This window comes from Dermacentor albipictus, chromosome 7, assembly GCF_038994185.2.
Source record: "Dermacentor albipictus isolate Rhodes 1998 colony chromosome 7, USDA_Dalb.pri_finalv2, whole genome shotgun sequence".
Classification (NCBI taxonomy): Eukaryota; Metazoa; Arthropoda; class Arachnida; order Ixodida; family Ixodidae; genus Dermacentor; species Dermacentor albipictus.
The window spans coordinates 4,856,986-4,870,084 of record NC_091827.1 but is presented as its reverse complement, the minus strand read 5'-3'; the positions used below and the strand labels follow the sequence as shown (position 1 = coordinate 4,870,084).

At 42.1% G+C, this 13,099-nt stretch overlaps 1 protein-coding gene across 1 annotated transcript; it reads right to left on the bottom strand.

Annotated features, from left to right (window-relative positions):
• Positions 1-5,882: 5,882 nt before the first annotated feature.
• On the bottom strand, positions 5,883-12,857 carry LOC135920772 (coiled-coil domain-containing protein 167-like). The gene is made up of 4 exons (XM_065455023.1): positions 12,645-12,857; positions 12,443-12,537; positions 12,030-12,082; positions 5,883-6,106 (listed from the first exon to the last, which is right to left on the bottom strand). The coding sequence occupies exons 1-4, from the start codon at positions 12,678-12,680 to the stop codon at positions 5,988-5,990; spliced, it is 303 nt and encodes a 100-aa protein (XP_065311095.1). The 5' UTR covers positions 12,681-12,857; the 3' UTR covers positions 5,883-5,987.
• Between the last annotated feature and the right edge of the window lie 242 nt (positions 12,858-13,099).

Genomic DNA, 13,099 nt, shown 5'->3' with positions numbered 1-13,099 from the left:
AACGAAACTGAGAGTGCAGTAGACAAAGCTACATAGACTTCGAAATGCAAACAGCGTGCCTGCACATTGGGAAGGGTTTTATCATTCCCAACTTTCCCGCATGTACGACAAGTGATTATTGCTTATTTGCATGATTCTTCCCAGCCAGATGGGTTTCCGTCAAAACATTCCTTCAAATATTCAAGTAAAGCTGGCCTAACTTTTCGGCACTGTTATACACTGTTTCTGTGCAGTAAGTGCCAATGCTGCAGGTAGGCCCAAATAACTGAGAGAGTCTGAAAAATTGGGCAGTCACTCTTGAATTGCACTCTTGAATTTAGTTTTGTCCTCAATTGGGTACAAATAAGAGATTGTAAAATTGTTGGTGTTATTAAACCAAACTCTAAATTGGAAATTTCACAATAAATTTGAAGAAGTTTGCAGCTATGCAGTAGTATGGCCATCAGGTAGATGCGGAGATATGGTGTACATTTATTTGTTTGCATCTCAGTATTTTGATGATGCACTGCTTCAAGGGTGACCGAGTGTGGCACTCTACATGCATACAGAAAGTTAGTGCGAGATGACAGGTTGTGTATGATGCAACAGTGCGGACGTGTCTAAATGAAAATTTGTGCATTCCTTTGCTGCTTCTGCGTTCACTGTTTGTTTACTGCATCGTGGGCCACAGTTTGCAAAGCACAGTCAGTCTCAATCCTCTGACTGCAAACACCACACTAGCTTCTTTGAAGACAACATAAACAATGCACATCTTGCATTGAAAACCTTCACAAGACAATGGGGTCTTGAAGTTAACAGTGACTGACCAAGGGATGCCTCAGGTCAAAGTTTTGACAAGGGGAGTGATCCTAGCAAAACAAAGTGCAAATGGAACAGGTACATAAAGAAAGGACGATCACACAAGCACTCAATCACAACAAGGTAAACACAAAATATATACAATCGTGTGATAGAAGGTCGAGGAAAACAGGGGAAAAGGTCACACAGAAGCTCAACAACGATGAGCAAATTATACAGGGGCGCCAGCTTGTGGGTGTCAAGGAAGTGGACTCTTCTATCACGACGTGAAATGGCTACCTCAGTCAGAGGGCAAATTTAGAGACACTTCAGGCGAGTGCACTTTGCCTCGCTGAGCATCACTTTGGCAGCGTGGTGCTAGACGGCAAAACGAAATGTCATTCAGAATTGGTTACAATAATGATCTATGGAGCCATAGAGCTCAAAACGATTCTCAGTATTCCGAGTTTTGGAAACGGCTATTATTCTACTGCGAAAAAAATATATATATTTACGAGAACCCTTGTTATATTATCTCTTGAACATGTCTACATATATGGACATAACCAAAATCCAGATAGCCAAAATGGCGAACTCCATGTCGGACAACTTTACAGGCACCAAAAATGAATGTCTCGCGCGTGTTTGGCTTCATTTGCGTCACAGGGACACTCCCAACATTTGGACTACAAAAAAAAAAAAAAGCTCTTGGCATTAGGGCAAACTCAATGTTAAATATTTTTTCATTTATTCTTGAAGCACTGCTATCGAGGCTACACATTTCAGCACCACAAAGTGAATTCATTGAAGCTTAGAACGACAGGAAGCTGAGCTAGTTGGTAAGGATTCATAATGCAAAGAAACGGTAAGGCATGCAGACACGGACAGCAGAGAAGAGGCGTTCGCGTTGTCCGTTTCTCTTCTTTTGTGTCCGTGCCTGCACGCCTTAACCCTTTTTTGCATTATGAATTCATTGAATGCACTCAACAACAGAAGTGTCACTAAATGTCCCCATCCAACAGCCTGCAAACAACACCAAGGCTCAAGTTGGGTCACCAAAAATGACAAATTTACCCATTTGACAGGGGCATAATGCACCCAACACCTCTTCTTATGATGTGGACTGCCTCAATTGTTATGCGATATGTTAAATTATGACACCCAGAGACACTGGTGGTGCTATGAAAATCAGCACCACAGCTGCATGCCGTCCCTGTCCTGTTCATGCTCATTTAAGCTAAGACACCTTACCAGTTCCTATTCATTCTGCAAGGGAACTTGTCTTCATCAGAACAAATTTCGACACTATCACAACAGTAACTCACAGCATGCAACGGGACAAAGAGACATACACACAGTGCTGACTTGCAACTGAATCATTATTCAAATATTGGCCTTTAAGCAATGAAGCCCTTCTTATCAATTAAAGAGCTGCATAAAGATACTCAATTTCTTTTCCAGACAGACACACTGAAGGTCTGCTGACACAATCAAGCTTGCACCATTGTACTTCAAAAGCTTCCAATATGTCTCTGGTTAGCTTATCCGAGTGCTTGAGCACCAACATAAGTTCACCAAAGAAAGGGGAACAATCACATGCATATCAGTATTCTTTATTAACTCTGAAGGCATTGGGCAATTGCAACAGGCCTTACAACCATACAATGGGGCTCGCAATGCCTTTCGTGAAAGAGAGAAGTAGAATGGGGGAAAAAAGAAATTGCATAGAAAAAGTGATGAAGGGCGAGAGTGCCAGATTTAGCCATTTTGCCAATATTGTAGTTATACTCTCCTAATCTTACTAAAATAAAATGTATGTTGTAAACAAAAGCTATATAGGCTCGTTTTGCTTGCTTAATGTTGATCAACTTTTACCCGACAATTTGAAGCATTTCTTCCTTTGTTTCCTTTCGTAATATTTAACGTTGAGTTGGCCCTAATGCTAAGAGCCTTTTTTTTTTTTTTTTTGTTAGTCCAAATGTTGGGAGTGCCCCTGTGACGCAAATGAAGCCAAACATGCGTGAGACGTTCATTTTTGGTGCCTGTAAAGTTCTCCGACATGGAGTTCACCATTTTGGCTATCTGGATTTTGGTTGTTTCTATATGTAGACATGTTCAAGAGATAATATAACAAGGGTTCTCGTAAATAATGTTTTTTTTTTTTTCACAGCAGAATGATAGCCGTTTCTAAAACTCGGAATACTGGGAATCGTTCTGAGCCCTATGGCTCCATAGATCATTATTGTAACCAATTCTGAATGACACTCTGTTTCGCCGTCTAGCACCATGCTGGCAAAGTGATGCTCAGCAAGGTGAAGTGCACTCGCCTGAAATGTCTCTAAATTTGTCCTTTGACTGAGGTAGCCATTTCACGTCGTGATAAAAGAGTCCACTTCCTTGACACCCACAAGCTGGTGCCCCTGTATAATTTGCTCATCATTGTTGAGCTTCTGTGCGACCTTTTTCCCTGTTTTCCTCAACCTTCTATCACACGATTGTATATATTATGTGTTTACCTTGTTGTGATTAAGTGCTTGTGTGATCGTCCTTTCATAAATATTTTTCAAACAATGTGTCCTTACGTATTCTTGATTTTGTACTTGCGCTCCTGCTCATAGCCCTTTCAGGGTTAGAAGTAATAAATAAACAAATAAATAAATAAATAAATAAATAAATTAAACCATTCAGTTGACTGTTGGCAAGGTATGTACGTATGTATTTCGCTTTGTCCTACTGTTGTGCACTGCAAATTATCGATCATGAAGCAACTAGCCAGACACACTATTCTTGTGAACTGTCGTCGGATTAAGCCTGTCATGTTCCTTGTTCGAGCACCACTGATCCCATCTCACACTGGGCAATCAGGTATTGGCATTCACACAAACGCAGCTATGTGCAGATGAAGTTAGCACTGTCGCCTACCAGCAGCATATGCCCCAGCTAAAGGCATGGATACAGTCCGGCGTAATGCTGGCGTGCATCATGTACAGCACAGTTACACTACGACGGCGCAAGGTCTACGCCTCTACAGTCTAGCATCACCGCGCAAACAGCATGACTAGCATCGCTCTGCGTGCGTTGGCATGGGCCTGACAGGCTACCTAGGTGACCCTGCAGAAACACTGGTCAACAGAGCCCTCTATGCTGCGCTTATAGGTTTCGGTTAGTACAAAACGTGATGCCCTGCTGGTGAATGCATGGCGCCACGGGATATCTACTCGTCTCAGCTGCACTGCGGTGAAAATTTTGGAGAATTTCATGCACGAGAGGCTTTGTAGCATGCCTTTCCATAGCCAAGGAAGCAAAGCACTGTGCTGACAGTGCTGTGTGCTGAGAGGTCGCAGATGCAGTTTCGGTGTGCTGTTGCTTTCGTGCGTGTGCTGCTCAAGTCATGCAATGCCAAGGTGCGACAGCAGATTGCTCCAATATGTGTCTATTCACTGAAGCATGTGCACATACTCAGAAAAGAGGCCCGATAACAATGAACTAACTAATGAAACTAATATAATTAGCTGCTTCACCGGCTCTGGTATGTGTTGACGCTGAGACTGCCGCCCACATGCATGCTTATGCCACAAAAACGCATTTCCAGACATGGCAATGAGTAAATACTGTGATCAGCGCTGAGACGCAGTAGCTTTTTTTCTTTATTTATTTTTGTTCTTTTTCAGAGAAAGAGTGATACCGCAGCAACCGTTCCGTTTGTTGTCATTCATTTGTTGGCAGTAACATACAATGTGATAAACTAATTAAACACTTTTTATGTACAGTTCCTTATGTTACTGCTGCAACTGACTCTCTGTGCTACGTCAGTCAATCCATTTTCTCTTAGCAACACGTTTTGAAAGAGTTTCAAGCACTCTATATGAACTTTCGCTTAATTAGGTGGGCCACTTTCAGAAATTCTTTTAGGTCCTCTAAATTCCTGTGTGTGGCAGTTTTCTAATAAAAAGAGCTCATCCGCATGCATCTTTAGAAACGACTGCATTTTTCATGGTTAAGCTACAATGGGGTGCACTCTCAACGAGATGATCCACAGGCTACTGTCAGCAAATGCAGGTGCCTTTTTCAATAGCTGAACATCAAAACAAAACAAGAAATCAACCCTCAACACACAAAGCAAGTGAGACCGGCTGTATACAGCCCAGTGACACTGTAACTTAATGTGAGGAGCTGCGACTTGTATACTACCCAGCCAATTTCATCGCTCACCACCAGGCTCGAATTTCACACAGTGTTTTGAAAATTCAAGCGTGTAAGGCCCATGACCCTCATGACAATGCACCGTGCATGAATAACAGTGGTGACGACTTTTGGGAACCACACGCTGCGTGGCCTAGTCTGGTGTATACTTGCCTAGAGTTTGCTACCAACTCGCCGGGTCCGCCCGCCTTCAGCATGGTTTGTCGGACAAAAAGTGCCTGCATTCAATGACCTGTGCTGCATTCGGTAGTGCACAATGCCCTACGTACCTGTCAAACTCTTTTCGAGTATGGGAACTATACACAGAAGTCAAAACAAGTCACAAAACGAGCGAGACCTGTGTTACTCTACAGGATGGCATATTTTCTGTACTACCCAGCCAACTTTACTGACCGCCGCGAGGTCGCGTCACGGTGCGTTCAAAACTCCAGCCCATCAGCCCTATAGCCAGCAAGTGAATGGAGCATGTCCTATCTCACACCGTAGCCGCTAGACTAGAGCGCATCACGGGCTAGTTTGGCTGGCCGGCCTACAGTTAAAGTGCAATGAAGAGGTTCTCTGCCAAAGGAAAAAGCACTAACTTGCTGTGCAGTTGTGTGCATGCACTGTGGCAACAGCTGATCACCGTGGTGTTGCAGGTCATGATGCATGCACCGTACAATACAGGTGCACATTTTTGGCAATTCTGGCACCGCCAGCGTAACGTATCCAACTTTGCCATGCATTGCCAGGCACACTGGACTATACTTGCACCTTAAGGAACTAACATATTCCTTATAACTGATGCCATCGCCTCCTCTTTTAGAGGAGGCGATGACGATGCAGGCTATTTCATGCCACGCGGCTACGTAGCCAGACCCTGGCAATGAGCAAGTGTGAACTTTACAGTCACAACAAACATCTTGGGTGTAACAATGCTGAACTTGTTTAATTCTGCTCAGAAACACAGTTTACAGTGTAAAATTGGGAAGACTGGAATGTACAATTAATACTTTACAATTGAAGCACTATCCAGTTATTGTTTTTACAATTAGAAAGTAGTAAATAATGAGGAACAGTATAAACAAGCAAGCGGCTATTGCCATACTTTTACGGTTTTCTTTCCGCAGCCCAGTGAGCTCTTTCTCTGCAAGAAACAAAAAAAAAAGAAAATAATTACCATCGCGCTTTTTCATTCAAATTCAGCAGACACACTTAAGACTGCTTACGTGTGGGAATGCGAAAGCATTATAGTCTCTTTGGCGAAATGTTTTTATTTTATGCACTCACGATGTGGTGCCACCTCCTCCTTCACCATTGTCTGCGCTATCACGTGCCCAATGATGCACGCACTAAGCCACACTTTTAGTCAGCCAGATGGCTGCGACGTGACGTGTGCAATGACGGATGCACTAGCCACAACTTTATTCAGCCATAACTATGGAGCCACCGTGCCGTTGAGGAAGCGTACTCATCTCGCACCCCGGAGACCTGGGTTCGGCTTCCATCCAGATCGAAACGTACCAAATTTCCTTTTCAAATCCATTAATTTACTTTGTTTTCAGGAATCTGCCTGAGAAATAGACATCAATCTGAACATTTCTTCTTTGCATCCGAGCATTTAACTTTCTGCGGCATAGGCCATTTTTGGTACCATCGCTCGGCCACGCCACCGATGCCACCGCCGGATTTTCATGTAGTGGGGCATATAATGCTTTCGCATTAAAAAGAAAAGTTATTAGTGCCAAGCTTTTTCATGCTAACAGCATGTCTGAGATGAAGTTTCTGCTCTACTACAGTAGTGACACTTCTAGACATGCATCACTTACATAGATTCTTGGATAACCAAGCAGGCTTTAGAGATTTTTTTCAGTTTCTTGAAAATACAGCGCACTTTTATTAAAGTACTGACATATTCTGGAAGTTGTGAAATCTCTATCAGATGCTTCTCAGATGTGCAAGGGTGATAATTAGCAAGTATGCAAATTGGGAAACACTTAAAAGATCACTTAATTTGATAGTAAAGGGACACTTGAAAGATATTGAGTCAAGCTAGTTCGAAAGCTTAAACTTCTGTAATGAATTCGTCAATCATAGCAAGAACAAAGCTTTTGTAAACGAGATAATTATGAAGAAAAAAAAACGGAATGGTGCCACCTATTTTAGACTATGGTACCTATTATATGAAATTGTATATTTCAGTGTAGGCGATTCAAATTCAGGAGCAGCAGTGGGACCTTGGGTCACAATACTGGCACACACAAAACGATGATAGACTTCTAGATGGATTATCTATTCGTGTAACTCAGTTTAGTATCTTTCTTTGGTGTCACTTAAGGTTGGTCTTTAAATGCCAGCCCCGGCATTATTGACATTAATCATGATGTCATGAAACAGCAAGACTTGCTAACTTTGTGTAGCAGTAAGGCTAGGTATGATGATGTTTCTCATAAAGAAATAAACTAAAGTGCTGTGTACGTTTCCTTTGGCTGCACTCGTATGCGGCAGCCACTGCAGTCACAAGATTAGAGCTAGCTGTTGTATCTAGTCGTTATGATGTATCCACTTGTATAGATACCAAAACTGATTCTGGTTCGTAGAAACGGCAATTATAAATTATTTGGGGTGCTCCAATGCTTTACGGTATTTTCTCCGCGGTTTACAGGTCTTTGATCGTCATTTCACTAAAATAATAACATACCAGTAAATAATTTGATGTCGGTATTCCTTTAAGCTGAACTTGAGAAGTGAACATGATTTCCAAACTCCTTTAATATTGGTCTTGGAGGGAGCCCAGGGGTATGTACACACAAGGGGGAACAAGGGGTTGACAATGGCTCTTTAATTGTTGGGAACATCCCCCCAAACTGTGGTGTTAATTTGGTACCAATGCATGCATTAACTTTTCATTAACAAGCCTAACTGCATACAAATCTACACGTTTTAAACCATCCACATTGTCTAGACACTTTCACTGAATACCACTAGCAATTCTGTGCTAGCATTTGAAAAAATCATATCGCCAAACGTCCAAATTTATGCTTTCCTAAAAACACCATTTTGTTTTTATTTTATTGTTATATCTTACACTTACACTGTGTATCTTATTTACATCTAGGGTGCTTCATTATTTGTTTCATTTTTATTTCTATTTTTTATATGTTTTTTTTTTATTTTGAGGGGTAAACATCTGATGTCATTTTTAAAGAGGTTCACCAAGGAGAAATCAGAGTCCAACGTTCTGAATTCCCTTAGTATCTTTCACAAATGATTAACACGGGCAATAATCTCATTTTGGACACAAAATTTTAATCTATACATCACTCACAGGAAAATATAATGACAAAGAGAACTACTAGCAATTTATGTGACAAACTTATCTATACAAATTCCCACTGGCAGGCATTACTTACAATTTTAAAAGAAACCACATAAAGAAAAAGAGGAAATGGAAACATTCTTGGTGATCCCAAATTTATTTTAGTCTCCGCACATTTTTTAGGAAAGGGGAAAGAAGCACAAATAGTACTCCACAACCGCTGTCATGCTTTTCCTTACCTTACGAGCCCTTGTGAACATACATTATCATGCGCATTTTGAGCATTTCTATGGCCATCCAAGAGCTCTCTGGCATTTCATCTTTCCCCATTGTCGTACGGTTCTACTCCTTCGCACGGTATGCCCTTGAAACAAAATTAATGGAATGCCAGCCCATCTCCCTTATTTGAATGTACTTTAGTTGAGAAAACGTCCTTTCAACGTCACAGCTACCATGTGCAATGCAGAGTAATGTCAGCGCTTCCTTTGCTTGCTGGCGCATTACTGCAATTTACATCTACGCAACGTGTGGGAAATGCAACGCAATGCAATGGGCCATTGTTGTATTCATGCATATGCGGCTACTAAAAGGGCAACAAGCTTTCATTCACTGAAGGTCAGTAAGTGCTAAATATATTGTCACATGGTGGTGACGTTGAATAACACAGTAGCAATACTGTGAAAGGCAAAACTCTTTTATTGGGCGAAACTGTGCCCACAAGAACAGGCTACACTTATAGCACAACGACAGCGGCAAACATGGTCAGCTATCGTCGAAAATCTGATCAGCGGGTCAAGCGTGACGGTTTTTATACATCAGTCGTCGGATGTTCCAGAGTAATCGCTGGGACCCCGTGTCTTCCACAAAGTTCTACACCGTTCACGTCGTGCATACATGCAATTAGATTACACAAGGTTCGGTGACAGACAGCGGATGGAACCATCGATAACATTCCAGAAACTTCCTATACATGCAGGCGCGTTCTGCGCTGTGTGATTTGTTAAGCGGTGAAACGTGGTTACCCGAGAAAGATAAACATGACACATGTCAATATTATATTTCTAGTTTCTGCGCGAGTTAAATTATAAGCGATAAGAAAGCATATATCATATGCATATATGATTAATATTATTAATATTGTATAAGCTGACCACTTCCACATATAAGGTGGGCAGCAATCACTAGATGTTGAACACCTGCATTTATTAGTATAATTTATGAAATAATAAACTTAGGGAAAATATCAGCCTTAACCTGATTTTCATAAAGCTTGCTTAGGGAGCAAGAATTCTGAATTACTGGATTTTAGCCAAAACTCTATCTATATCTTATTGGGTAAAGAATGCAATAAGCTCTGCAAAAATAAGAAATCCCCACTCTTAAATGGTATTCATGGCTGATTCTCAGATATATATATATATATGAAAATAATTAGCGAGTGCAACAGTGACAACAGATGGAAGAGAAATTATAGTGGGCTAATCGATAGAAATACAATGTACCCTGGCTTCACTGTGATAGTACCCTGGGATGAATGATGACGAACTGGTTAAGAGGAACTGCTACTGCTGTGAAGGCACTGAGAAAGCCTTCTGCGTTGTCAAGTAAAAAAAGACTGATAGGGCATATCAAGCTTTATGCTGCAGTTATCATTGATATTATGATTTTCCTGACCTAAATAAAAGGTTTACTCCCTACAGGAGGCAGGCTCTAACTCTTTCTTCCAAATGCAACAAACCTCATCAAATTTGGTGCAGTGGATGCCAAGCAAAATTATTCATCCATTACACGACATGTATTTAAACAGCAACTTATGAGGTAAAGCTTCCTCTTAACAACAGACACAAGGCTACAGAATATGCTTGGATGGGGAACAAAAACACTTATTTTGCTAGCTCTGTGTCAGCTGTTGACGAATTGTGCTCCATCATCTGAAACGCAGTTCCCATCTGTTACTCGCCATAACGCAAAAACATGGAAAGTGAAAAATAAGGGGGAAAAAAAGGATCAACTCCGCTGTAAGAATTTCTCACTCAATCATGTTACAGACCCACTTGTCTTATGGGCCTGGACTGGGGTTTTGCAATCAACAATACATTTTTTCTCCTATCTGCTTATGGTAACATCAATAAATGATGGCATACTAAGTTGACAGCTACTACTGCTGTGGGCTTGCAACAATTTGAGGATTCATCTTTCACCGAGTCGTGAACAGTCTTCACGTCAGTTATATGTATTTTCCCTTGAAACTGTTATTCTTCAGGGCCCATTGAGCTCCACAGCACTACAAAATTTCTACAAGTGATGCAACTATAAATCTAATGAGTTTAAAGTTAATTTTGATATCTAACACTATGTAGTAGAACATGTGGTCTTCCAGCTATGAGATCAACTGCTTTCATAGATCAAAGAAGTATGTCAAATTGGCATATAGGGTGCATGATGGCGCTTGATAGAAGGTGCTAGTTGTTTCTGCATAAGATAACCTTATCAGAGTATTATTATTAGAGTATTAGGTGTTACTGTTACCATTACCAGTTCCACCCAACAATACAAGTGCAGTCTGTGGCAGGCAGCATCAGTAGAATGCTAATGCTGCACTAAAGTACTACAGCATTTCAGATACGAGGAACCGTGTGTGAACACTTGGTTTGTTCCCAATATTCCTAACACAAAAGAAATACGCTTAACACAAACTGCTGATTTGATTAAACCAAACTTCCGTGGCTCCTACTGAAGCCTGCTAGAACTTGGCTCAGCGAGAGGTCCAGATTGGCAGACTTGGTATGCAAGACTCTGCTAGCTACACAAGAAGTAAATGGTGCCTCTGTGCACACAAATAGCTATGCTAGAGTCAACGATGATGTGGAAACCTGTAGGACTGACACCAAAAAACACGACTGCAGAGGTCCTTGAAGTGCCCCTTCAAAGCTAATTATCGTGAGGAGACATCTTAGCAGTATTCACATGTGACGCATCTGATAATGCCCTGGTTCAGTTTGTACATTTTTTTAAAAAACAAGGCAGAAGTTCACGTGAAGATGGAGGCTTGAAGAAATCAGTCGAACAGGGATGTCGCTTCACATTGGCTTCAGCGACATTGCTTGTTCTACTACTGCGCATCACGTTGTGCATTTTTTGCGACATAGGGGCATTAAAGAATTCTTAGGCAAGCTTGGTGAAACGTTGGCTTTTGTGACAGCACAACAGTCTGCACAGTGCCGAGAAGTAGCAATTCCTTAATGTTGTTGCGTGTGGAAAGACAGACAGAAGAGACTATTTACAGGCTATTTACACTGGAGCCAGGCCGACACTCGCTCGCGCCAAGCGCACCAACCAACTTCATCGTTGTTCTCGCAGCGGCTCGTTTCTTGAGCATCGCTCGATGATATCGTAATAATATATATGGGGTGCGAAAAGCAATATTCTGTAACACGGAAAGCCAATAAACGTCTCTTTTAGCATCTGCCTTTTGGTTTTGATGCTGTTCAATTCGTAATTTCTATGTCGTCGATATTTGGGCGCACCAGGAATAATACATTTTGAGTCTCTTCTTTTCACTTCTATCAGGACGAACATGTTTTCACAGCCTCTTCGTATTCGTTTTAACGGGTGTCTACCGTATATTTTCTGGTATATTATGTAACGCATAAGCCTGCCATTTTATGTTACCGTGCTTAGATTCAACACCAAGCACGATGAACGAAATCTGTAACGAATAAATGAAATGGATATCATCAAAGCCATATACCTAATGTGTCTAGCTGTGACTTCAGGGACGTGACCTCATCTTCAAGCTTCTTCCTGTAGGTGAAGGTAAGAATAAAAAACAAAAGATCACGAGGAATTGATGAATGCAACGCAAAATATTTGAACTGGCATGAATGAGACTGTCCAGTTCACAACAAAGAAGCATATTCAGCCGCATCACCAAACAACAAGACAAGCCCAACGAGGTAGGCGATGTGGGCTTGTCGGTACATCTTGGCTACAGGTGCTCGCTCCTCTGGTCGAGCGCAGCAGCACGTGGGCAAAAAGCACGGCTCGGCGAAGGAATTAAAAGATCATTCTTGTTAGTAGTGCGTGTGCGCCCAATGTGTCCTCGTGTTTCCTTGCGCTCACTACCTTTAGCCTAACTTCCAAGCAAGATCTCTATGAGCATACCTTTCAGAGTCCGACAGTGTGAACCGCCTCAGCTTCGACTCTATCTGATCCAACTGATAAAGGTAGTCCTGTACCAGTGCTTCATTTCTGTCAATCTGGGGGAATAATAGATTGCGCGAACATGCACAAGAAAGGACTTGAACTGCTGCATGCGAAAGCAAACCACTGATACCAACCGCCACGTAACGCGGAGACAACGTACCTCTTTAAGCACAGAGGCGCGAGAGTAATCCGGCATTTTTCAGGCTTATCTGACTATTAGACAACGCTCTTCAAAGTAGGCGCGCAGGCTCGGGGTGCTCGGGGTCCTAACGCCACTGGTTTAAGGCCCTGCGCCAATAGAAAAACCTGCACAAACAGCGCCCTGGATATTTCGCTGCGCGCGTTCGAAACTTGGATTGGATTGGATTGGAGCCAACTTTATTTGTGCCTGCAGTTGGCTGCTCACATGCCCCGACGAGCACCGACGAGGGCCTACGTCATCTATGAAGTCGCCTGGGTATAGTGTACTACTATGCGCCTGGGTCCCCGCCTTTCAAGCGCCCCGCAGACCTGCTGGACGGCCCAGAGCTGTTCGTCTCGAAAAAGATTCTGCGCTCGCCGCTGCACTGTTCTTGTTTAAATTTCGCAGAACGATCGCATTTTGGTATCGACAGT